Source organism: Galeopterus variegatus, unplaced genomic scaffold (genome assembly GCF_000696425.1).
Source record: "Galeopterus variegatus unplaced genomic scaffold, G_variegatus-3.0.2 Scaffold322, whole genome shotgun sequence".
In the NCBI taxonomy this organism is placed as follows: Eukaryota; Metazoa; Chordata; class Mammalia; order Dermoptera; family Cynocephalidae; genus Galeopterus; species Galeopterus variegatus.
In genome coordinates, this window is record NW_007726433.1 from 122,430 (window position 1) to 147,583 (window position 25,154).

The 25,154-nt window shown below is 36.8% G+C and overlaps 1 protein-coding gene across 1 annotated transcript in view; it reads right to left on the minus strand.

The window, feature by feature from the left end:
* PAK2 (p21 protein (Cdc42/Rac)-activated kinase 2) overlaps window positions 1-25,154 on the minus strand; it is a 98,213-nt gene that overhangs the window by 6,211 nt on the left and 66,848 nt on the right. The window contains exons 8-18 of the mRNA XM_008567483.1: window positions 24,197-24,296; window positions 23,487-23,634; window positions 21,758-21,789; window positions 20,705-20,812; window positions 19,426-19,555; window positions 14,863-14,926; window positions 13,535-13,583; window positions 12,839-12,951; window positions 11,218-11,335; window positions 8,855-8,954; window positions 6,605-6,801 (exon numbers count right to left, since the gene is read on the minus strand). Coding sequence (XP_008565705.1) covers window positions 6,605-6,801; window positions 8,855-8,954; window positions 11,218-11,335; window positions 12,839-12,951; window positions 13,535-13,583; window positions 14,863-14,926; window positions 19,426-19,555; window positions 20,705-20,812; window positions 21,758-21,789; window positions 23,487-23,634; window positions 24,197-24,296 — 1,159 coding nt within the window. The remainder of the gene's footprint in view (window positions 1-6,604; window positions 6,802-8,854; window positions 8,955-11,217; window positions 11,336-12,838; window positions 12,952-13,534; window positions 13,584-14,862; window positions 14,927-19,425; window positions 19,556-20,704; window positions 20,813-21,757; window positions 21,790-23,486; window positions 23,635-24,196; window positions 24,297-25,154) is intronic.

The window sequence follows — 25,154 nt, forward strand, 5'->3', positions numbered from 1 at the left end:
GAAAAAAAAAAAAAAAAAAAAAAAAATGTAGCTACTCCACATTAAAGGACTTGGAACATAACTCCCCACTCCTTATGTCTGAGCTGCACATAATAACTTCTTTTAAAGAGCACAGTATGGGGGCCGGCCCGGTGGCGCACTGGATAGTGCGCCGCTTGGGAAGCGCAGCGGCGCTCCCACCCGTGATTCGGATCCCACATACAGACCGGTTCCCGCTCACTGGCTGAGCGAGGCGCGGGAGCAACGCCGAAGGTTGCAATCCCGTTGCCGGTCCCCGGTCCAGTACGGGGGCAACACTGAGGGTTGCAATCCCTTGCCAGACACGGAAAAAGACAAAAAAAATAAATAAATAAAAGAAGTTATTATGTGCAGCTCAGACATAAGGAGTGGGGAGTTATGTTCCAAGTCCTTTAATGTGGAGTAGCTACATTTTTTTTTTTTTTTGCAGCTGGCCAGTATTTTTTTTTTGCAGCTGGATATCTACGTAAATTATTTGGAATTCTTCTGCATGACAGATTTGTCTCTTCTCCCCCATTTATTTATTCAATCAGTTATTTATATCAGTACGGACTTACATTTATTTTATACTTTAAGTTATAACCTACACTATTTATTTTGTTCAAATTGTTCCAGCTTTGGCCTTAGAAGCTCTTTCAGTTGGTCCATGTGCCTCCTTTGACATACTCTCATCAATGTGGCCTTTCTTCTAATTTAAATTTTTACTTTTAATTGACAAAAAATAATTGTATATATTAAGGGGGTACAATGTTATGTTCTGATTTATGTATACATTGTAGATGGCCTTTTTTCTCTTTTTTTGGAAGCTGGCCAGTATGGGGACTTTTTTCTTTACCTCAGTATGTTTTTATGATTCCATTTTATCTCCTTTGATATCAGGTATAACTCTTTCTTTTGTTACATTAGTATTTGCTTAAGGGTTTATAGCATGCATCTTTCAATTATCACAACCTTTCATCAAGAGACATACCATGTCACACAGAGTACAAGAATCTTACAGTTCTCCCCGTTGGCCCTTTTGCTTTGTTGTCATTTTAGTTATGCATATAACATTCTGCCTCCAATGTCGTTATTATTATTATTATTTTTTTTAAAGATGACCGGTAAGGGGATCTCAACCCTTGGCTTGGTGTTGTCAGCACCATGCTCACCCAGTGAGAGAACCGGCCATCCCTATATGGGATCTGAACCCATGGCCTTGGTGTTATCAGCACCACACTCTCCCCTGTGAGCCACAGGCCGGCCCAACTGTCGTTATCTTTATTTAAAGTTTTATCTTTTAAAGATATTTATATCGAGCTGGCCAGTTAGCTCAGTTGGTTAGAGCGCAGCTTTTTAACACCAAGGTCAAGGGTTCAAATCCCCTATAGGCCAGCTGCCATAAAAAAAAAAATAAAACAAAACAAAGATATTTATATAAGAAAAAAAATCTCATAGGGCTGGCCAATTAGCTCAGTTGGTTAGAGCGAGGCACCAGGGTTGGATACCTGTACCAGCCAGCCACACACACAAAAAAACAAAACCTCACTTCTGTCCTTAAGTTTCATTTAAAAAAATAAAAATAAAAAATAAAAGATGACCGGTAAGGGGATCTCAACCCTTGGCTTGGTGTTGTCAACACCACGCTCAGCTAGTGAGCCAACCGGCCATCCCTATATAGGATCCGAACCTGTGGCCTCGGTGTTATCAGCACCGCACTCTCCCGAGTGAGCCACGGGCCGGCCCCTTAAGGGTCATTTTGGATAGGTTCTATTCCTGCAATGTATAATCTGCTATTAACCCAATCTCAAACATTATAGTTTCCATCTGTAAGTTTAATTTGGGTCTTTTAAAAAATATACCTTCCAGGGGGCTGGCTGGTTAGCTCAGTTGATTAGAGCGTTGTGCTGATAACACCAAGGTCCGGATTGGAACCTTACCTGTCAGCTGCCAAAAAAAAAAAAAAAAAACCCCAAAGCCCCCCCCCAAAAGCTTCCATATGTCTCTAATTTTTTTAACACCTGGGCAGTTATAAAAAATTATTTTAATGACCTTGTGTGCTAATTCTTTTATCTGTGTCAGTTCTGGATCAGCTTCAATTGGCTGATTTTTCTCCTCATTATGGGGCATTTTTCTTTGCCTATCTGGTAAACTTTGACTAGATGCCTGAGTGCTTGTTGGTCCTGGCTATTTCTGTACTCCTACAAACATTCTTTAAAAATCAAAACAAAAAAGCCCTCCTTTTTTCCCTAGGCAGATAAAATCTTGTTTTATTTGAATGACTGATCGAAGTAATCACCAAGGCCACTATGTACAGATAAGAGAGAGAGAGCTTTATTTATTGGTCTCTTCTTCCATGTACAGTCTCATGATTTCCTCCTCTTTGGTTTGTAGGTACTCTTGACAGAGCTTGCGTGCTTCCCTGGTCTTAGACCGGAGCTTCTTGCGGGTCTTTTCTGCCTTCAGCTTGAGGATGTTCTATAATACACTTGTTTTTGAACACACTCCCCTTCACATTGAGGTATAGGCTCTCATACATGTCAACCTTAGATTCATGGCATCTTCTGAGCAGAATTCTCCTCCTCCTCCAGGTATCTTTCCTGGCATTTGAGCACTGGAAGTACCCTTTTGCTAACCTATGCCCATATGCTTGACCTTCCTGAGAGCTAAGGTGTTTTTCTGGATTGAGCTCAGGAATGCGGATTCAGGGGCTACCAGATCTGCTGACGGGAGTTGTCACTGGTGATTTCATTGGTTTCGCTGCTCTCTTCAATCTTATCAGATGATTATAGCCCCAGCCATTGGTAGGTTTTTCACACAGGTGTGCCAATCTCTGTTGAATGCCCAAGGAGGGGGCCATCCCATGGCTCACTCGGGAGAGTGCGGTGCTGATAACACCAAGGCCACAGGTTCGGATCCTATATAGGGATGGCCAGTTCATTCACTGGCTGAGCGTGGTGCTGACAACACCAAGCCAAGGGTTAAGATCCCCTTACCGGTCATCTTTAAAAAAAAAAAAAAAAAAAAAAAAAAGAGAATGCCCACGGAGAACCCTCCATAGATTTCCAGACTTCTCTCTGTGCAGCTTTCTCCTCTCCTGTACTCTATCCTGTGAACCTCAGCTGTCTTGGTCTATCCAGACTCTCAGCTCCATCCTGTCAACTCAAGGAGTCCACTGTGCCCCACCTGCATTATCCCTTCCTGTACTTGGCCTGGAAACTCTCTCAAGATGTTAGGCTGGGGCAACCATAGGGCTCATCTTATTTCTTTCCCGATTTTGGACATCACTGTCCTTCACTGTATGATGTTCAGAGTTCTGAAAACCACTGTTTCATGTATTCTAGTTTTTTTTGGTTGTTTCAGGCAAGGAGGGTTAATCTGGTCTCTCTTACTCAATCTTGACAGGAAGTAGAAGTCCCTGTTCAAGTTTTCACCAATTACATCCACATTGCTAAGTCTGATGACCAAGTCTCAGTCTTCACCTTAATGGACATAACTGCAGTTTCTGACAAATTGATCTCTTCCTCACTTTTTGCATGTAGATTCCAGGGCACACATTTACTTGGTTTCATTTATCTCTCTGGCCATTCCTTCTTAGTCTCTTTTGCTGGTATCGTTATCTACTCTTAGTTATAGAGTGCCTCAGGGTGCAATTTGAACTATCATGTGCCTATACCCACTTGACCTGGTGATCTCATCCAGACTCACAGTTTTAAATAACTTCTATAGCTAAGGAGCCTCAATTTTATATCTCCAGCTTGGGTTCCAGACTTGTATACCTAACAGCCTATTCAACATATCCATGTGGATGTCTTAATAAGCATCTCAAACTTAACATGTCTAAAACATGTTAATTCACTTCCTGTACTGGCCAGTAGCCAAACAAACAAATAAATAAATAAACAAATAAAATAAAACAGCTAAAATGTCACCTACTGTTCTCCCCCCTGCCACCCCACTTCCCCACTCTTCCTGCAGTCTTCCCCATCTCAGTTAAGGTACACTTCAGTTTCATCATTTCAGTTCCTTATGCCAAACTCTTGGAGCCATCCTTAACTCTCGTCTCTCTGGCATAGACTCTCCCTTCAAAATACATCCAGAATCCAACTACTTTTTACAACTTCCACTCACACCATCCTGGTCTAAGCTACCATCATTTTTGCCTGAATTATTGGAACAGCTTCCTAACTGGTCTTTGCCTTCCTCAAGAACCTCTTCTCAACAAGATACCCAGAGCAATCCTGTTAAAATGTAAGTAAGACCATTTTACTCCTCTGCTCAAAACTCTCTAATGGTTTCTCCATTTTACCTAGAATAAAAGCCATAATCCTTCCAAAGGCCTCACAAGGCACTACACATTCTGGCCTTGTTTCTTCACTGATCTACCTTATCTCCTGCTGTCTGCTCGATGCTGTGTTGAAATCCTTAATGATCTTTGAATACACCAGAAACACTCATGCTTTAGGGCTTTTGCACTTGCTGTTCCTTCTGTTTGAATGCTTTTCCCCGAGGTAAGTATCACACTCTTACCTCCTATGTCCAAATGGCACCTCAGTGAAGCCCTCCCCAAAGCACCTTTTGAAAGCAAACATCCTGGGCCTCTCCCTGCCTATTCTAGCACTTAGAATACATCGTTTAATATATTATATATAATCTTATTTACCTTTGTTTATTGTCTCCTCCCACTAAAATGTGAGTTTTTTTTTTTTTTTTTTTTTAAAGATGACCGGTAAGGGGATCTTAACCCTTGATTCGGTGTTGTCAGCACCATGCTCAGCCAGTGAGCGAACCGGCCATCCCTATATGGGATCCGAACCCGTGGCCTTGGTGTTATCAGCACTGCACTCTCCGGAGTGAGCCACGGGCCGGCCCTAAAATGTGAGTTCTGAGCGCAGTAATTTTTGTTGTTTCTTTTAGGCAGTGCCTGGCACATGGCAGGTACTAAATCAAAACTAGCTAAATGAATAAAATTAGAGGGTTTTAAAAATTGTTTGGAAAAAGAGCCAGCCCATGGCTCACTTGGGAGAGTGATAACACCAAGGCCAAGGGTTCGGATCCCTATATAGGGATGGCTGGTTCACTCACTTCAGAGAGCGTGGTGCTGACAACACCAAGTCAAGGGTTAAGATCCCCTTACCAGTCGTCTTTGAGGGAAAAAAAAAGAAGAATGTTTGGAAAAGTGTTCTAAATTAATCACCTCTACAAAAGTAATTTAACTGTTAACTTGAACTGGAATATCTGGCAATGGGATGAAAAGCGTTCAGGAAAAAGAGTATCAAAATCCTATACTATCTGTTGTCTGGCTTCTTCTACTTAGCATAATACTTTCAAGGTTCAATGCTGTAACATGTACTGGTACTTCCTTTTTATGGCCAAATAATATTTCATTGTTCATCAGGTGAATGAACAATGAATAATGCTGCCATGAACATTCCTGTGCAAGTTATTGTGTGGATGAATACTTTTTAATTCTCTTGGATATATACCTAGCAGAGAATTGCTAGGTCATATGGTAACTGAATATTAACTTTTAAAGGAACTGTCAAATTGTTTTCCAAAGACACTGCAACATTTTACATTCTCACCAACAAAGTATGAGGGTTCTTATTTCTCCACATTCTCTCTAATATTATTGTCTGTCTTTCTGCTTATAACCATTCTAATAGGTGTGAAGTAATACCCTGTTGTGGTTTTGATTTATATTTTCTTAATAACTAATGATGTTCAGCCATATACAGTAACTTAGGAGGAGGAGAAGAAAAAAGATTTTAAAGAGAGAGAGAGAGAGAGAGAGTGCGCACACGTGCCTGCACATGCCAGAGTGTAAGCGCATGTGCTTGCTCCAAACTCTCCACCTTAGCTGCTGGAACATTTAATTAAGTCTACTGACCTCATCTAGATCTTAGGCTTCTCACTCTTTTGTTTGAATATGGGCTTTAACATTACCATCTACACAGCTTTCTCAGAGATATGATCTCGCTTTCCTCTTCTCTATACCTTGGAGTACAGAGGCCAAGGTTCAAAGCTGATAACATGATGGGTATTTCCAGGGTACCTCACTGTAGAAAAAGGCACCTATCTAGTGTATGTGAACTCTGTAGAAAAGTAAGTATATTCTTACTCATATGTAAAAAAAAGAACCGTACAGCTGACTACCAAAAAACTACAAACTCTTTACTTAACAAGTTCGACTCTTTAAATCAGGAGAAAATTATTTTTAGATGCAGAAAAAAGGCAGACTAGGTTTCATCAACTTCCTATCCTAAATTCTTGTTCAATTCCCAGCACAAGCAAGTTTTTTTTTTTTTCCTTTTTGTCTTTTTTCGTGTCTGGCAACGGATTGCAACCCTCAGTGTCGCGCCCATACCAGACCGGACCGGCAACGGGATCGCAACCCTCGGTGTTGCGCCCGCACCTCGCTCAGCCAGTGAGCGGGAACCGGTCTGTATGTGGGATCCGAACCCTCGGCGGGAGCGCCACCGCACTCCCAACAGCGCACTGTAGCAGTGCGCCACCGGGCCGGCCCAGCACAAGCAAGTTTAAAAAAAATGTTTTATTAAAGAAAAGTATTTTTCTTACAGTAAGTCTGGTGTTTAATTGGTCTTACCCTCAAGGGATTTTCATTGAGGTATGGAGGCTCTCCTTCTACCATCTCAATAGCCATGATACCTAGAGACCATATGTCCACTTTAGGGCCATAAGCTTTCCGTGTAACCACCTCTGGTGCCATCCAGTAAGGCGTTCCAACCATGGTACTGCGTTTGCTCTGCTCAGGGGTGATCTGGGCACAGAAACCAAAGTCGGCTATAAAACAAAACAAAACACCTAGAGTTAATGGTTTCCATGGATGGTTTTATCAAAAGAGTTTATTTTAATTACATTTTGACTGCTCAGCCTCTTATTTTTTAAGATTTCATTAACAGAGTAAACAAGAATGGGTTTAAAATATTTTTATGATGCTATGTACTCTCACTTTTTACTTTTACTTTCCACAAGGAGAGTGCAAATTATCAGCAGATCTTTTATTCTGAATAATTAGTTCTATCCTAAAAAATTTAATAAAATTGAAAGAGGTCTAAATGAAAAAGTCATCAAAGGTGGACACCAAAACTAAATTCAGTGAATCAGGCAAACAGGAAATGGAAACTACTTTTGAATAAAATAAATAGAAGCTAGGATCACCAAGTACCCAACTTAGCAAAGAGTATAGAAAAAGAACACATTTAATTGCAACAATCAATAAGGTCCTCATGAGCATTAAAAAACTCACTCACCTCATTTTATAACTGAGCAGCAGGATGCCTAATTTAATACCCAATGTCAATTTAGTGGGAAAACCTGGATTAGAATTTAAAATTTTTTGTTCCCTTCCAATGTTAAACCCATTCTATTCCATATGTAACCACTGTTAACATTTAGGTTTGTAAGCTTTAGGCCTTTTGTTATGCATTTACATATGTATGAATAATTTATGAACTGCTTGGTTTGTTTTACCCAAGTAGGATATTTTGTAAATTGTTTTTAAAACTTAATTTACTTTTAGAGACTGTTCCATGTTAGTACATTGATCTGCCTAATTTTAAAAACTACAAAATATTAAAGAATACAAAAAATATCATAATTTATTCAACCATATCCTTATTGTTGAACATTTAAGATAGTTTTAGTTCTTTTTTACACTGTTGCAGAGAATATCCTCATAATTATTGTGGTGTATATGCTCAATAATTCTATAGGGAAGAATCCTGAAAGAGTGATTGTTAGGTCAAATAATATTTATAGCTAAAACAAGTACTTCTAAGAAGTCAGGTACTGTTCCAAGTACCTTACAAGAATTAAAATATCTAATCCTCATGATAACCCTATAAAACAGGTACATTTATTATTACGATTATTCCCATTTTACAAATGGGAAAACTAAGGCACACTTATTTTTACATAATTTACCCAAGTAAATTTACCCAATTTATCTAGTAAATTGCAGTGCCAGGATAAAATATTATTCAAAAAATCTAATTCAGTTTACATGTGCCCACTAATATTACTTAAAGATTAGCAATCTTATATCCTGACCATCTGATTGAAGAACCTTTGGAGGATGTGGTTTAAAAAAAAGAGATGTTGAAAAAGGAGCCAAACCCTTTAGCAGAACAGAAGAAAAAGTTTTTGGTCTCTTGATCCAAGAAATGCCTTGAATTTTGCAGAGTTGGAGAAACTTCAGTAGAGGTTCTTCCTGAATCCTCCAGAGGGCATAGTTGGAACTGAGAAATTATAGCTAGTAGAGGAAAGAGAAGCTTGGGAATTTTTTCATGACTCTACCATGTCTGATACAGAAGATAATTAGAGAAAGTGGTTTACATGGGATATTTTTACTTGACATCTCTGAAATCAGCATCAGACAGCCCTCCCCTGATGATGCCATGCTCTACAAAATTCAAAGAAGGCTGAACAGCACGATGGGAAAAACTACTCTAACAGATGGAGGAAACAAATTAAAGTTTATCTCTGTAACAGCATCAACATTATAACAGTCCCAGGCACCATTCCTTAGCACTTAACATTTTTAATCTTCCAAAGAGCACTCTGAGATAGGTACTATTATTTTCCTTATTGAACAAATGAAAAAACAGATACAAAGAGATTAAATACCTTGCTCAAAATTATTCAGTAAGTAGTAGCACATCTGCTACTTAAAAATCCAGGCTGTCCAGTTAAAAGTCCATATTCTTTATCATAAGATTCCCTCCCCCTCCAAGTATTAAATAATAAAAATATTAATAGAAGACTTTCCTGAAATTAAACATAAGGCAGGAAATTATAATACATAACAAATGTTATTTGTTCATTTGTTACTCACTGAGTTTAACCGATCCTTCCATCCCCAAAAGTACGTTATCACTTTTGATGTCTCTGTGGATTACTTGATTAGCGTGTAAAAACTCCAATGCCTGTAAACACTGAGCAGAAGAAAAACACCTAATAATGAAAGAGCTCCTGAAAAGTATAAGGGAGGTTCACATACAGTAGTTATGGCCTTAGCACTGCTTCTAGTAACCAGCAAAAGACGCTCCAATACTTGCATTTATAAAGAAAAAACATCCTCTAATAGGCAAAGTTATGAAAATAAGATGCCTTAATTACTTAGATCCCTCCCACCCCCTGATCTTCCCCAGAGATATTATTAAATGTCTTTTCTAGTCCTTTCTCTGCCACTGATTAGTTAAAATCCTAACATTGTCACTCATTCTTCAAAGATCTCATTCATAAAATGACGGCTGAGTCTAATTTGCAGGTTTTTTCACAGTTAAATGTCTAAAGATATACAGAACTAAGTAACCAGAGACAGGCTCTTCAGAAATCATTTCAACAGTGAAGAACAAACTTGTGATCATTCCCACATGAATCTGGGATACTCAGAAGTCTGATCAATGTGAGCCACTGAGAAGTGAGTAAGATTCTGGGTGGTCTGGTTTCATTCAGATATTCATCAATGTGACATAAGATTTCTTCTTCATTTCTTCTATTTCTACATCAAGCTATATCCACAACCTGGACACCAATGACGAAAGAACAACTTTCTTCTTATGCCACATTTCAGAAAGCATTGAGTTAAAAAGTAAGTATAACAAAAATGAGATGAGATTTTAAAAATCTGCTTGCCCTAGGGTTCTTTTTTTTTTTTTTTTTTTTTGGGTGACTGGCTGGTAGAAGGATTAACCCTGGGCCCTTGGTTTTTTCAGCACCACACTAGCCAATTGAGCTAACTAGCCAGCCCTGTGCCAATTTTTAATAGCTACTTCTCTGAGCAGACTGTAGATGTCTGTGCTGACTAACCCTCTCTAGACTTCTTTAGTGTTTCTGAATAAAAGCTGAGAGTGTAAATTGTAAGCTTGCTAGTTGTGTTTTTATTTCTTACTTCCATCAGAGTAGAACAACAAATACAGTCTGTAAGTCATTTATACCAACTAAAAATCTCATCCAAAATATTCTGCTATTCATTCAAGGAAAAAACAGATGAACTGAGTTACCACGTTACACTTACCAGGAATTTAATCAGATTCTTCTTTCTTTTCTTTTCTTTTCTTTTTCTTTTTTTTTTTTGGCAGCTAGCTGGTACAGGGACGGAACCCTTGACCTTGGTGTTATCAGCACCACACTCTAACCAACTAAGCTACCCAGCCAGCCCTTAATCAGATTCTTGAAAAGAACAAAGCCCCAGAAAAATACTTGTACAAATAAATATAAACAGACTTCTCAAAATTTAAAAATTTGGCATACGGAAGAAAACCCAAGCGAATGGCAATTAGAAAAACGCCTATAATTAATCTTTACATCAATTATGAAGAAAATGTATCATTAAAACAAATTTGGTTAGCGTGCAAGTTATAACTCCAAGTTCAGGTTCCCATACCAGCCAGCTACCAAAAACCAAACCAAAACAAAACACCAAATTAAGCATCAAATGTACCATTAAACATCATATGTACCATTCTTACATGAACGAAGTTTATAATTCACTATGTATCACTGTAGAATCACTGAAAGCCAAATCATAGAAAACATAGTCTTATAAACTTTTACAATTTTGTCCTTTGTGACAATGATTCTTATGATATGAAGAAAGCAGTATCACAGTTTCATTGACAATAAGCAAACCATTAACCCAAGCCTGATCTGCAGAAAACAGTTAGATATAGAAAGAAGAAGGGCTTGGTTTTGGCTCAGACTTAGGCAGTTTGGCAGAATTTTTACTGGCTTACGCAAATAGAATATCTAGAAACTCATTAACGAATACAAAGAAACAGCCATTTCTTCACCTTCAGTGAGCTCATTAATAAAGCCAGCGACTTACTGATACTTAAGATGAGCATGTATCCTCCTTACATAAGATGGTCCTAGTTTCCACCACTGAGTGATGTATTTTTAATGCCACGCCCTTTTACTCTTGAAAGTGTCCTTTTTGAATGGTTAACTATCATGATCACTCTTAATGAAATTTGCCTGTGAATTTGACTCTTTGAAGGTCCCTACTTTATTCCCAAATTATCTTACACACAAAGGGCTATAACTCTCTTATAGGATAAAATAAAGTAACTTGGAGAACGTGCACAGTGAAAATATCTCATACAATAAAAATTACCTGTGCAGAAAAAATTTCCTTTTTTTCACCTCCTGCTAACGACACATTAACACAACCTATCAAAAAGGGAGCAAACCCACCTCTCTGCATACAGCAGCAATCTGTGCTTCATCCATGCAGGTTTCCGTTACAACATCAGTAAGTGACCCGCCAGCAAGGTACTCCATTACCACAAACAATTCATCTCCCACAAGGTAACTAAAAATGGAACATACAAAATACACTCACATTTTTATTTTTTCAAAACACATGACACTCTATGTAGAAATATTTAAGTGTTAAACACCTAATAATAAAACTAGAGAGCCAATAGATTGAGAGATAGAAAGAAAACTGAAAAGCTGCTATGAAATAGCACAGAAAAATACTGAGGGTCTTTATGATCCTGTATCATTTTAAAGTTGTAGTTTGCCCACAATTGTTGTGAGTGTGTACATAGATTATTCCAATTATAATAACCCAATAAGGAAAGAATTATTAGTCCTGTTTTACAGATAAAGAGATGGAGTCCTGCAGAGGTTAAGTAACTCACCCAAGGTCACAAAGCTAGTAAGTGACAGAACCAGAATCTGAAGCCCATGATTCCAAAGCCTATCTTAATCACAACGGTATGCTGAACTGAAATACTATTTTAAAAAGTATGGGCCGGCCCGGTGGCGCACTGGATAAGTGCGCCGCTTGGGAAGCGCGGCGGCGCTCCCGCCCGAGGGTTCGGATCCCACATACAGACCGGTTCCCGCTCACTGGCTGAGCGAGGCGCGGGAGCAACACCGAGGGTTGTGGTCCCGTTGCCGGTCCCTGGTCCGGTACGGGGGCAACACTGAGGGTTGTGATCCGTTGCCGGACACGGAAAAAAGACAAAAAAAAAAAAAAAGTAGGGAAATATACCTGAAAAGTTTATTTCTATGAAAATGGTCCCATAACTAGGGTTAGAGTCTCAAAATATATTATTTTTTCCTCATTCTAAACAAATTTAAACATGAAAGTAAGAAAACCAGCTATAATCTTCAGTACAACCACTATTATTTTCATTCACTTTCTTTTTTGGCGGCTGGCTTGTACAGGGATCCAAACCCTTGACCCTGGTGTTACAAGGCAACATTCCAATCAACTGTGCTAACTGGCCAGTCCACCATTTTCATTCATTTTCTACTAGTCTTCTTTCATTTATATAATGTGATTACCTTAAAAAAAAAAACACCATAGCTGTAATAATATACGAATAATAATAAATAATAAATAATATCTAGTCCGCTTTTTTTCTGTTTTTTAACATCAATTCCTAAGCTAAGTGAGGTTGTGATAGACATATACAATTTACCCATGAATAACAGCATATGAAATAAAAATTAATATAAAAGTTTAAAATCTATGTGGCTAGTCACCTGACAGTCAAGACACGAATCAGCCAACAGTTCCTTAATGTTTCTGCTTTGAATCATTTGCAATAAATATAAGCACTATCAGTTATGCCCATCACTTAATTGCCTTCTTTCACTTGCCAAGTGATATCCTTGTAAAAGGGGACCTTCAGTTTTAGAAACTGAAATGTGCCATTTTTACCTTTCTTCTTCCTCCTTTAAGCTCACTTCTCAGCACTGACATTTTACTCTAATCTAACTAACGTGGCTAGCGCCACCAAACCTTGAGACTTAAAATTTCCTATTTTTATTGCAATATTTAAGAAAAATTCTTATTTACCTGTCCAAGAAGTTAACTATGTTGGGATTCTTCAATTCTTTCATCACCAGAATCTCATTAATGATCAATTCCTTTTTTGGTTGTTTCTGTAGATTAATCTGTTTGATAGCAACCTATAATAAAAACAGAATTCAGAGAAAAAAATAAACAGGTTTCCTAATTTTCTTAGAAAATTATAAACATCAATCAATTAATAATTTAATTTAATGTACATATATTGCAAAAAGAGAATATAACTTACGCATAGGTAGTACTTTTACTTCCACACTGTCTATGCATAATGCTTTGCAATACATTGAGCCTAAATATTTTTATGTTTATCTTGAAATTAATTAACCAACCCAAGGTCAGTCTAGTACCAGGGATTAATCCTCTTTTCATTCCAAGTTGGAAAAATAATTTTTTTTTTTTTTTTGGCGGCTGGCCAGTATGGGGATCCAAACCCTTGACCCTGATGTTATAACGCCACACTCTAATGGAAAAATAATTTTTTTTACATCTGCTTATTTATGACACTAAACTCATAAATCCTTCCTTGCTCCCTTTAAGGAGAGAAGCACCATAAAATTACATAGAGCAATTCTTACAATATATTCAACTTAAAAAGAGATTCCTATAGGTTATTCTCAGCTTTATCTAGTTTCTTCCCATATGAAAAGCTAATGGTAATGTCCAGAAGTATGAAAAAGTAGCTACCTCTTGTCCCAGTGCCACATCAGTAGCAGTGAAAACTGTACCAGAAGCCCTAGGGGGAGAGAAAACACAACCAGATTTAAGGTTTATAAATCACTATCATTTATAATATCCAAACACTTTAAATCTTGAACAATTGAAAAAGGATTAAAGAACATTTAAGACTTAACATCTTTAAAGGTTGGGAAAGTTTATAAATCACTATCATTTATAATATCCAAACACTTTAAACCTTGAACAATTGAAAAAGGATTAAAGAACATTTAAGACTTAACATCTTTAAAGGTTGGGAAAATGAAATGAAGGGGAAAAAAAAAAAAGATGTAATCCATGTGGCCAAACTTATGTTTGGAATATTTCAGACCTACAAAAATACAGGAGAAAAAAGATATACATATTAAGAGGGGGAATATAAACTACACTCATGGATACACTCCTCTGCTTAAGGTTCCTGTGCCCCCTCCCTCCTCCCAAAGTTTATCCTGTATTTAATGTGCATCATTTCCATGCATTTATCCACACTTTTAATTACAAAGGACATACGTATGTATCTCTATAGAATAGACTTAAGACTAATTTTTAAACCTTATATAATTTCATTTTATGTATTTTTTTGCAACTTGCTTTTTTTATTCAACATTGGATTTGTGATGGTCATCCATATGGACAGGCATTAATCTCATTCATTCATTATTATTATTAATATTATTATTATTATTCAATATACAATTTATCCATTTACATGCTCAAAAATATTAAGATGTTTTTCAATTTTTTGTTATTAAAACCAGTGCTGCAATTCAATTTAGTTGTTAAAGAGAAATTCATAAGGTGGTTTCAATAAAGGCATAAGTTCTCTTTCTAAATTCACAGATCACTTTCTAGAGGTCAGTAACATTAAAAATTCAAGATGCTCAATTACTCCCAAGCAACAGAAAAAGAGTTTAGTTAGTGTAGTTTACGGGACAAAATCAGAAGATCAGCAACTTACTCTGTGAAATGATTTAAATGCATGTTTTTATTACCCATAATTCTGCAGTAAATATTTCTGCTGTCTATTAAAATTATGGGCAACTTTTCCATCTGACTAATACCTTACCAACTAAGGAAAATAACATTTAAGAAGAAACAATGATGAAAAGTCATTGCTATCTAGTACAGTGTTTTAACAGCATCTAGAAATAACTGCATCACTTATTTACACAAATCCCTAAGGGTATCATTCATAGAATAATATACGGTAAGTGCTCAATGTTCGCACACTAAAGAGATATCATGCTATATACCTAGGAAGTACTGGATATCATGGTAATATCATCAGAAACACTTACCCTTGTCCAATTTTTTCATATCTTGTATATTTTTTCTTAGGGTCACCTATGCTTACAATAGTTCCTATTTTAAGCAAAAACAACAAAACGTTGGAGGTTCAGTCAAGCATTTTAAGTGCAAATTACTTTTGATATCAAAATTCCTTTTAATATACTCCACTGATTTTAGAACCGTGGTTTTCAAACATAACATAAAATAACGCATGTTTTAAACACAAAACACTAAAAAACCTTAAGGATCAGAAGCAAGAAGACACATTATTTCCATTAGGTTAAACTTCCTAACTAATCACTTTCTCAAGAATTCACACTGTGGAATGACCAATTGTACTAGTTTGCCTGAGACTTAATGGGGCTCTCCAGATGAGGGATGTTCAGCTTTAAAATCAGGTAATTCCTGGGGAAACAAACAAATTGGTCACTGTACTTTTCTACTCCACTGAAATGTATTAAACTAGTGATAAGTTATGAAACTATTTACTATCAGAAATAATAAGTAAATGATATCCAAATGAATAACTGTAAATAGCTTTTCTCTTTTAATATATCTTCTGTCTTTCAATATATTTAGGAAACCACTTATTACTATAAAGATTACTCTAATATGAACTAATCATATATCTATATTAGGAAAGTTCAAAGTCATGACTAAGAAAGAGGTTTTAAAATTAGGAAGTTGGACATAAAACCATAACTATTATTATTACTGGTAAGTCAAAACATAAGAAAACCACATAAAATTTTCACTCACTCAAGGTATAGAAGACAGGGACAATACCAAGGAAACTCACATAAATAATTTTATGTAGGTGCCCAACCCCAAGTCAGCCATTTAGGTTCAAGCCAAGAAACACAGAAACAGGATCAACAATAAGATGCTATGGGCAAAAAGATATAAAAAAGATAGGGGATGTGATAGCTAAAGGTCACCACTGAACTGTGACAATTACCGTTCTAGCTTATTCATTTTTTAAAAGTAACAGCTCCCCTAAAAGAAGGAACACTATTCAGGTATAACTTGTTTCATTATGCTTCACACTTCACTGTGCTTTGCAGATACTGCATTTTTTTTTTTAAACAAATTTTAAGTATGTGGCAAGCCTGCTTCTAGCAAGTCTATTGGTGCCATTTTTCCAACAGCACACACTCACATCATGTCTCTGCATCACATGTTGGTAATTCTTGCAATATTTCAAACTTTTTCATTATTACTATATCTGTTGTGGTGATCCGTGATCTTTTATGTTACTATTGTAATTGTTTTGGGGCACCACAAATCATGCTCATATAAGACAGCAAACTTAACTGATAAATGTGTGTTCTGACTGCTCCACTGATCGACTTTTTCCCCTATCTCCATCTTTTCTGGGCCTCCCTATTTCCTGAGGCACAACAAAATTGAAATTAGGCCAGTTAATTACCCTACAATGGCTTCTAAAGTGCTCAAATGAAAGGCAGAGTCACACATCTCTCACTTTAAATCACAAGCTACAAATGATTCAGCTTAGTGAGGAAGGCATGCCGATTTTGGAGATATGCTGAAAGCTAGGCCTCCTGGGCCAAACAAATGCAAAAAAACAAAAAATGTTCTTTTTTTTTTTTTTTTTAAATAAAGATGACCGGTAAGGGGATCTTAACCCTTGACTTGGTGTTGTCAGCACCACGCTCAGCCAGTGAGCGAACCGGCCATCCCTATGTGGGATCCGAACCCGGGGCCTTGGTGTTATCAGCACCACACTCTCCCGAGTGAGCCACGGGCCGGCCCCACAAAAAATGTTCTTTAAAGAAATTAAAAGCGCTACTCCAGTGAACACACAAATAGGAAAGTGAAACAGCTTTCTTGCCAGTAGAGAGCAAGTTTTAGTGGTCTGGACAGAAGATCAAACCAGGTGTGTCATTCCCTTAAGCCAAAACCTAATCCAGAGCAACCCCCCCAACCCCCTCACTGCTCAAACAAACAAACAAAAGAAAAACAGGGCAAGGCCCTAACTCTCTTTGATTCTATGAAGGATGAGAGGCAAGAAGCTGCAGAAGAAAAGTATGAAGCTAGCAGAGGCTGATTCATGACGTTTAAAGAAAGAAGCTGTCCCCCTAACATAAAAGTGCAAGGTGAAGAAGCCAGTGCTGATATCGAAACTGTAGCAAGTTACCCAGAAGATCTAGCTAAGGTAACTGATGAAGGTGGCTGCACTAAACAGACTTTCAGTATGGACAAAACAGCCTTCTATTGGAAGATGATGCCATCTAGGTCTTTCATAGCTAGAGAGAACTTAATGCCTGGCTTCAAAGCATCAAAGGACAAGCTGACTCTGTTAGGGGCTAATGCAGCTGGTGACTTCAAGTTGAAGCCAGTATTCATTAACCCTTCTGAAAATCCTACAACCCTTAAGAATTATACTAAATCTACTTTGCCTGTGCTCTATAAATGGAACAACAAAGCCTAGTTGACAGCACATCTGTTTATAGCATGGTTGACCGAATATTTTAAGCCCACTGTTGAGATCTACTGCTCAGAAAAAAAGATTTCTTCAAAATATTACTGCTCACTGACAAGGCACTCGGTTGACCAAGAACTCTAATGGAGATGTACAAAAATGATGTTGTTTTCATACCTGCTAACACAACACCAACTCTGTAGCCCATGGATCAAGGAGTAATTTTGACTTTTGAGTCTTATCATTTAAGAAATACATTTTGTTAAGGCTAGAGCTGCCCACAAATACTGATTCCTCTGATGGAGCTAAGCAAAGTAAACTGAAAACCTTCTAGAAAGGATTCACCATCTAGATGCCATTAAAAACATTCGTAGTTCATGGGAGGAGGTCAAAATACCAACATTATCAGCAGTTTGGAAGAAGTTGATTCCAACCCTCATGAATTACTTTGATTCAAGACTTCAATGGAGAAAGTCACTGCAGATGTGGTGGAGATAGCAAAAGAACTAGAATTAGAAGTGGAGCCTTAAGATGTGACTGTATAGCTACAATCTCCTGACAAATGAGGAGATGCTTCTTATGGATAAACAAAGAAAGTGCTTCCTTGAGATAGAATCTACTCATGGTGAAGATGATGTGAATATTGTTGAAATCACAACAGATGATTTAGAATATTACATAAACTTAGTTGATAAAGCAGTGGCAGGGTTTGAGAGGACTGACTCCAATTTTGAAGGAACTTCTACAATGGGTAAAATGCTATCAAACAGCATCACATGCTACAGAGTAATCTTTCGTGAAAGGAAAAGTTAATCGATGTGGTAAACTTCATTGTTGTCCTATTTTAAGAAATTGCCACAGCCACCCCAAACCTTTAGCAACCACCACCCTGATCAGTCCGCAGCCTTCAACACTGAGGAAAGACCTTCCACCAGCAAAGAGGTCAACTTGCTGAAGGGTCAGATGATCATTAACATGTTTTAGCAATAAAGTATTTTTAAATTTAGGCATGTACATTTTTTTTTTGTAGACATAAAGCTATTCCATACCTAACAGGCTACAGTATAGCATAAACACAACTCTTATCCGCACTGGAAAACCAAAAAATTTCGGGCCGGCCCGGTGGCGCACTGGATAGTGCGCCGCTTGGGAAGCGCAGCGGCGCTCCCGTCCGAGGGTTCGGATCCCACATACAGACCGGCTCCCGCTCACTGGCTGAGCGAGGCGCGGGAGCAACACCGAGGCTTGCAGTCCCGTTGCCGGTCCCCGGTCCGGTACGGGGGCAACACTGAGGGTTGCGATCCGTTGCCGGACATGGAAAAAAGACAAAAAAAAAAAAAAAAATTTGTGTGACTTGCTGTACTGCAATATTCACTTTGTTGCATTGATCTGGAACTAAACCCATATATACAGGCCTGTATATGCTTGTAGAATACCAAAGTAAAAGTAGGTTTATACTTGAAAGCAGTAAGATATCAACAGCAAATAAATGTAGAGCACATAAATGTTTAAAACAATCCATCTATAAAGTATTTTTTTCCTTGATCCCTCTAGGTCAGTGCTCTTCATAACTATAGTTGCTGAAGACTTGTCATCAGAAATTATTGCAACCCTCTCATTGGTACTGTTTACATTATTTCCAGTGCTCAATACAGGCTAATGGTAGTTGCTAGATTAAAAGGAGGTAAAGAAAAATATATTTTTCCCTGGAATAGATTTTATGCCCACACACATCTACAGAGAAAGGTCATTTTGTTTAGTTATTTAGGGACGTTTCTGTAGGTTCATACTGAGAAGCTATAGGTATGCATAACATATACAGACTTCATTTAATAAGGTTTCCAACTATGTCTCTTGGGGAATAAGTACTGCTCTCAAAGGTACCGACTATTGCAGAGACACTGCTCACTAGTCAACAAATAATACCTTTCGAATGTACTAATAAACAATTAAAAAAGAGTATTATTTTGGCTTTACTAGATTTTAATTGAAGCTATTGTTTCTGTAAGAAAACAATTTATTCTTTATGCCTTAAGTCCAAAAATATAAAGTATAAATTAAAATCGACTTGGGCCAAATGTTTTGAGCTTTTAATAAATTAAGAATAATGTAAAATTTAGGTACATACTTAATTTCTCCATAATCTCTTCATCTGTCATTTTGGTCTTCTTTTTCTGTTTGTCTGAGGACTTGACACCATCAACATTAGAATCACCAACTGGTGCAGGAATAGGGTCAATTACAGATCGTGTATAAATCTGTGGAGACACAGTCCATTACTAAGATTTGAAGAAAAGTATTTTCAGATTCTTACTGGCACACTATTCAGATTTTCTTTTTTTTTTTATTTGTAGCTGGCCGGTAAGGGGATCCAAACCCTTGACCTTGGTGTTACAAGCACCACACTCTCATCAAGTGAGCCAGCCGTATTCAGTTATTTTTTAAACAAAACTAAGCTGTCTCTTTCATTGTTCTAACGAATGAGAATAATACTTTCAGTCTATAAAAGACATGGAACTAAAAAAAAAAAGTGGAACATTTTTCTTTGTCATAGCATGTGTATATTTTAAAAATTTGTCTAGCAAAAGAGCAGGTCCATGAATAAAACTGAAGTAGCCAGATCTAAAATTATGGTTAACAATGTAGAAAAAGAAGCACAGTTTAAAATCATGTTTTTACTACAAGAGATAAATAAAATGTAAAAGAATAGGAACCTCGATGTTGGAACAACTATTACTACTTCCCACAAAAATTTTTACACAAACAATATGTTTGTGTAAAAACCATTTGATTTCAAACAACCAGTTCTAAGGGATTAAAAATATAGAGCCCTCTATCATTAGATCAGGATCCAATGGCAGTACCCAGAGTTTTGCCTTCTCACTGTGCCACCACCATATCACATTCCACTGTGCAGCACCTTCTCCATAATCTACTCGTATTAGCACAGGAAGAAGGATGGCACTTGGAGCAGTTCCTCTTTCTGGCTCCATCTAAGGTCATTACTGTTAAAATTCTCCTTTACCCGGTTAAAAATTATATTTTCAACTGCCTCTTGAATGACATCAAGGCTTTGAGGGAAATATAAAATGGAAGATAAAATACATATTCCAGGTAAGAGGAAAGATCTGTTTTTTATATAATAGTTATCTACATTAAGATAAACAGAGAAAGCCAGAGAAATAGATTAAATTTCTGGAAAAGAAGATGTAATACAGAAAGAAAAAAAACAGTGAGTTAAGTATTTTAACTTTTAAAGAAACCATGAGATTTTAATTTATCCATACTAAAAACTTTTAAATTGAGGACTTTTTCAAGTTAATTACTGGAAGTCAAATACAGATTGCTGTTTTTAAAAACACACATGCATAGATACACACAGCCCAGTTCACTAATCAAACACTCACTGATTTTGTATGATCTGGCCGTGGGGCAATGACAGGAGGAGCAGTTTCTTCATCATCGTCATCTTCCTCTGTTACTACTGCTGATGTTTCTGATCCCTTGGTATTCAGCTGCATTTATCATATGAGCAAATTAAGGAAGATAAGTCATATAGAATAGGTTAAAATGTGACTCACTTGTTCTGAACAAGATTTTTCTTTAATAGCTCATTTCAAAATGATTAAATCTCACTAGTTCTACAATAATCATTTAAATGAAAAGGTGATTCTTATGAGTTATGGAAAAGTAAGTTCATGAAATATATGTATATGATGAATAACAAATATTCTTAAGAAAGAACTATATATACCCTCTAAGTAAGCACACATGTATAATGTCCTAAAAACCAAAAGCAAAGATACTCTGGGTTTTGTATATATCAGAGTCATTTTGAGACATTTAAAATAGTCACATTCACCAGAAAAAGTTGTGGCTAATGAAGCAAAAGGGGAAGGAATTAACCTTTATATGGAGCTTATTACATTCCACTTATGTGCTAGGTATGCACTTTACATGTTATTTTATTTAGACCTCATACAACTCCAGGAGACTCTTTCCTCCCAATTCAGGAACTGAAAAAACAGTGACTGTTTCCAGGAGATAACATGTTTACATGATAAAAAAGTTTCAGACCACTCTGAAGACTAACAAGTTTCAATTGTTTAGTATGCTATAGTCTATATTCAGTAGAATGGTACCAGAAAAGAGATTTTTTGGGGAGGTTGGGAGAATATGCTAGCAAGTTCTTTGTATTCATGTTTGCATATAAACATTACCAAAAGTAGCTAAACTGCTCTGAAGGTCATTATAAATTTTGGTTACTTTAAGTATCATATCAAGGAAATTCTATTAATATGGCTTCTTCAACTAATCAAGTTACTAGCTAAAAACATATATTAAATAGTTATTTATCTCTGATGGCTGTAATTTATCCTAGAAGGCAAAATAAAAACTGAGACTTGTTTTGGGTAATCTAAACAGAGCAAGTGCTACAAGAAATAACATTATTAACTTACTGCTGGTGTTCCAGAAGGGAAGCCATCTTTCTCTGAATATAAAGCAGAAAATAATGTTAGGTTAAACAATTAAAGAAAACTTTTATACAATAAAAAGGAAAAAAATTAAAGCACAGCAAGTGAAATGCTGTTAAGCTGATTTCATCTCAAGTTGAATGAACTCTTAAAAATGACAATACTAGAATTCAAACAAGAATTTATGTAAGACCACGCTAATGAATCATAAAACATAATGGAACTCTGTAAATTTACCCCAAATCACTGAATTATATACTTAAAATGGGTGAACTTTTATCACATGTAAATAAATCATCCTTCAATAAAGTTACTAAAATTTATTTGAAATTATACCTGTCAATCTGTATTCATTAAAACAAATTTTCTCCCAAAAACTGCCTACTGAGGAACTTAAAGCAGCCATTCAAACAATGGCAACTGTGCAATGTAAAATTCTTGACAAGACTTTAATATGTTATATAGGATGAAAAGAATCTACCATTTTTTGGTCAAACATTAAATACTAGTTTACATAGAGTTACTAGTCGACACAAAAGTACTAGGGACAAGTCTGACCTTTTCCTAAGGATGTACTAGAATAAAAAGATCAAGATCACTTGCAGAAATGTCTTTATTTCTTTGAGCATAGCCCTTATGTCTGTGAGGATGCAAACAATTAAGAACGATTAATTAAAAACACATGTATGGTTTTAGCTCAATCATACTACTTTTAAAAAACTACATGTATGACTTCAGGGACAGAAAAATATATTAAATGACATCCTGCAGCTGTAATTAGCAAAAACCACAATGAGAGAAATAGGACAAATGGTCTTATTTCTTTAATAAATAAATTGCAAGGAAAAGACAGGGTAAGAACCAGTGTGAAGGAGGGGAAGCCTAAATATCAAAAGAGATTCAAGAGATCTATCAACCAAGTGTAATGTATGAACTTTATTCTGATCCTGATGTGAACAAATAAATTACTTTTTAAAATCCACTCTACTCCAACTGTTACCCAATGATATTCCAATTCTGATGTACAAATCCTTTTCATTCTTTTTTTTTCCTTTTTGTCTTTTTTACTGACGTTAACGGGATCGCAACCCTCAGTGTCACGCCCGTACCAGGGACTGGCAACGGGATTGCAACCCTCGGTGTTGCGCCTGCACCACGCTCAGCCAGTGAGCGGGAACCGGTCTCCACATGGGATCTGAACCCTCGGCGGGAGTGCCGCCGCGCTCCCAAGTGGCGCACTCTCCAGTGCGCCACCGGGCCGGCCCAAATCCTTTTCATTCTAATACTTATTTTATATATTTATATTTTTGATGAGTTTCAATTTTTGAGTAAAGTTAAACATTTTTTCTTCAAAGTCTGCTCATTTATAGTAAAACAACCTTCCTCCCATCCCACTAACAATAAATATATTTCTAATACGAACATGTCTATAAATCAGCATATTTTCCTTCTATTGCTAGAAGTCATTCAAAAGCAGTGAGGAATTAAAAAAAAAAAAAAAAAAAAAAGCCAAAACATCCATCAACTCCATTTCTGGCAAAATTATGCTTACGAGCTGCCCCAATCAGTTTACAAAAGGCAGAATCTATGCAGGGGAAAAAGTAGACGAGAACCATAGTTTACGTCTTTATTTTTCCAGAAGTAATCTTTTTATCTAGAAGTGCTTCACAACTCTCCATCTGATTCAGCCTTTTACCACTGTCTCATGTCTTACCAGGAGGAGTAAAGCTCAGATACTTTTGCTTAACTGTGTTGGAGTCGTAGAACTTTAAGACATCCAGCACAGCCTGAGGATTCTTCTTTTGCTCTAGTTTGGTGATATTGGAGGTCTGTAATAATCGAGCCCATTGTTCTGGCATGCCCTAACAAAAAGATATTCAGAAATTAGTTGTGGTTTGAACTGCTCTCATAAAATCAATTTCCAGAGATAAATGGCAAAATACATAAATCAATCTGCATAATTGTAGGTTTGACTAAATTCTAAAAGGTCTACTTTTCTAAATATCTGTTTTTCTAAATCTACTTCACAAAATTATAATTAATAGACTCAGTTCCCTAGGAAAAAGATATATCCAACCACTAACACTTTTATAAAAAGTAAAAAGCAGTAAGAATTCATAGTTAACAGATGGATAGAAAAGCTAACTTCTTTTTTTTTTTTCTTTTTCTTTTCTTTTTTTTTAAAGATGACCGGTAAGGGGATCTCAACCCTTGGCTTGCTGTTGTCAGCACCACGCTCAGCCAGTGAGCAAACCGGCCATCCCTATATAGGATCCGAACCCGTGGCCTTGGTGTTATCAGCACCGCACTCTACCGAGTGAGCCACGGACCGGCCTGAAAAGCTAACTTCTAAACTTAATACTGAAGGAAAAGGTTTGAGTGCTGCTATAATGTTATAAATGAGCCCCAACTAGGTAAACTTACAGTGAATTCTCCAGTGACAGCATCAAAGCCAACATGGATGGTGTGCTCAAAATCAGATGGAGGAGAAATTTCTGGCCGTTCCTTTTCTTTCTTTTTACTTCCTAGAGGGCATTAAAAAAAAAAAAATCAGCCAACTTAAACAAGGTTAATAAAAGCACTTATAATCATGTTTATGTTTTCCTTAAAACAGATTAGGAACAGGGTTATTCTAGAAAAGAGATTTCTCCTAAAAGCACTGGCTGATAGGAAACTGGTAAGTGAAGTAAAATAACCTATCCTGCCGTAAAGCAGGGGTGGGGATGACCAGTGTCCTTATAAAGAACAACATGAATCACCAGCACCAGGCCTGAATAAAAGGGTACAAGGCAGATGAGACATCCCCTTAGAGCTCTGGTTCTCTCATAAATAAAAGGCTACACTTCAGATGTTGAGCAATTTGGAAAAGAAAATATATCAAACTAAGTTTTTATCCAGCTATATGCATCCAGGAAGTAAAATTTACTTTACTATCACTATGTAGATAATATATACTGTGAAGACAAGTCATTTACAAATGCCATCTCTCTTTTCAGCCATCTCTCCCTTTTTGTGCAGGCTGAGTACTTCCTTTTTATTGGAATTAATAACTGCCACATTTTAAAACTACCCAGGTTTTTTCATGGTCCCACTGTAAATTATTTTGCAACATTTCTGCCACACACGATCAATCCTATTCTCTATAAATTCAAACACAACAGTTCCTTTTTGCCCCCTGGCCACCTCTCTCTCAGATCCTCCTGCTCTAATGTGTAGTAGCTTATGCCTAGGCTTCCTTCCTAGCTACTGTCCTAAGATACTCCTTTACTTTGACCCTGTGCTACAATTTATTTTCTGGATCCTACGTTTTCTTCCTCTTTGTTTACCATTTTGTTTTTTTTCCTTTTTTTTTTTTTTTTTTTTTTTTTTTTTTTTTTTTTTG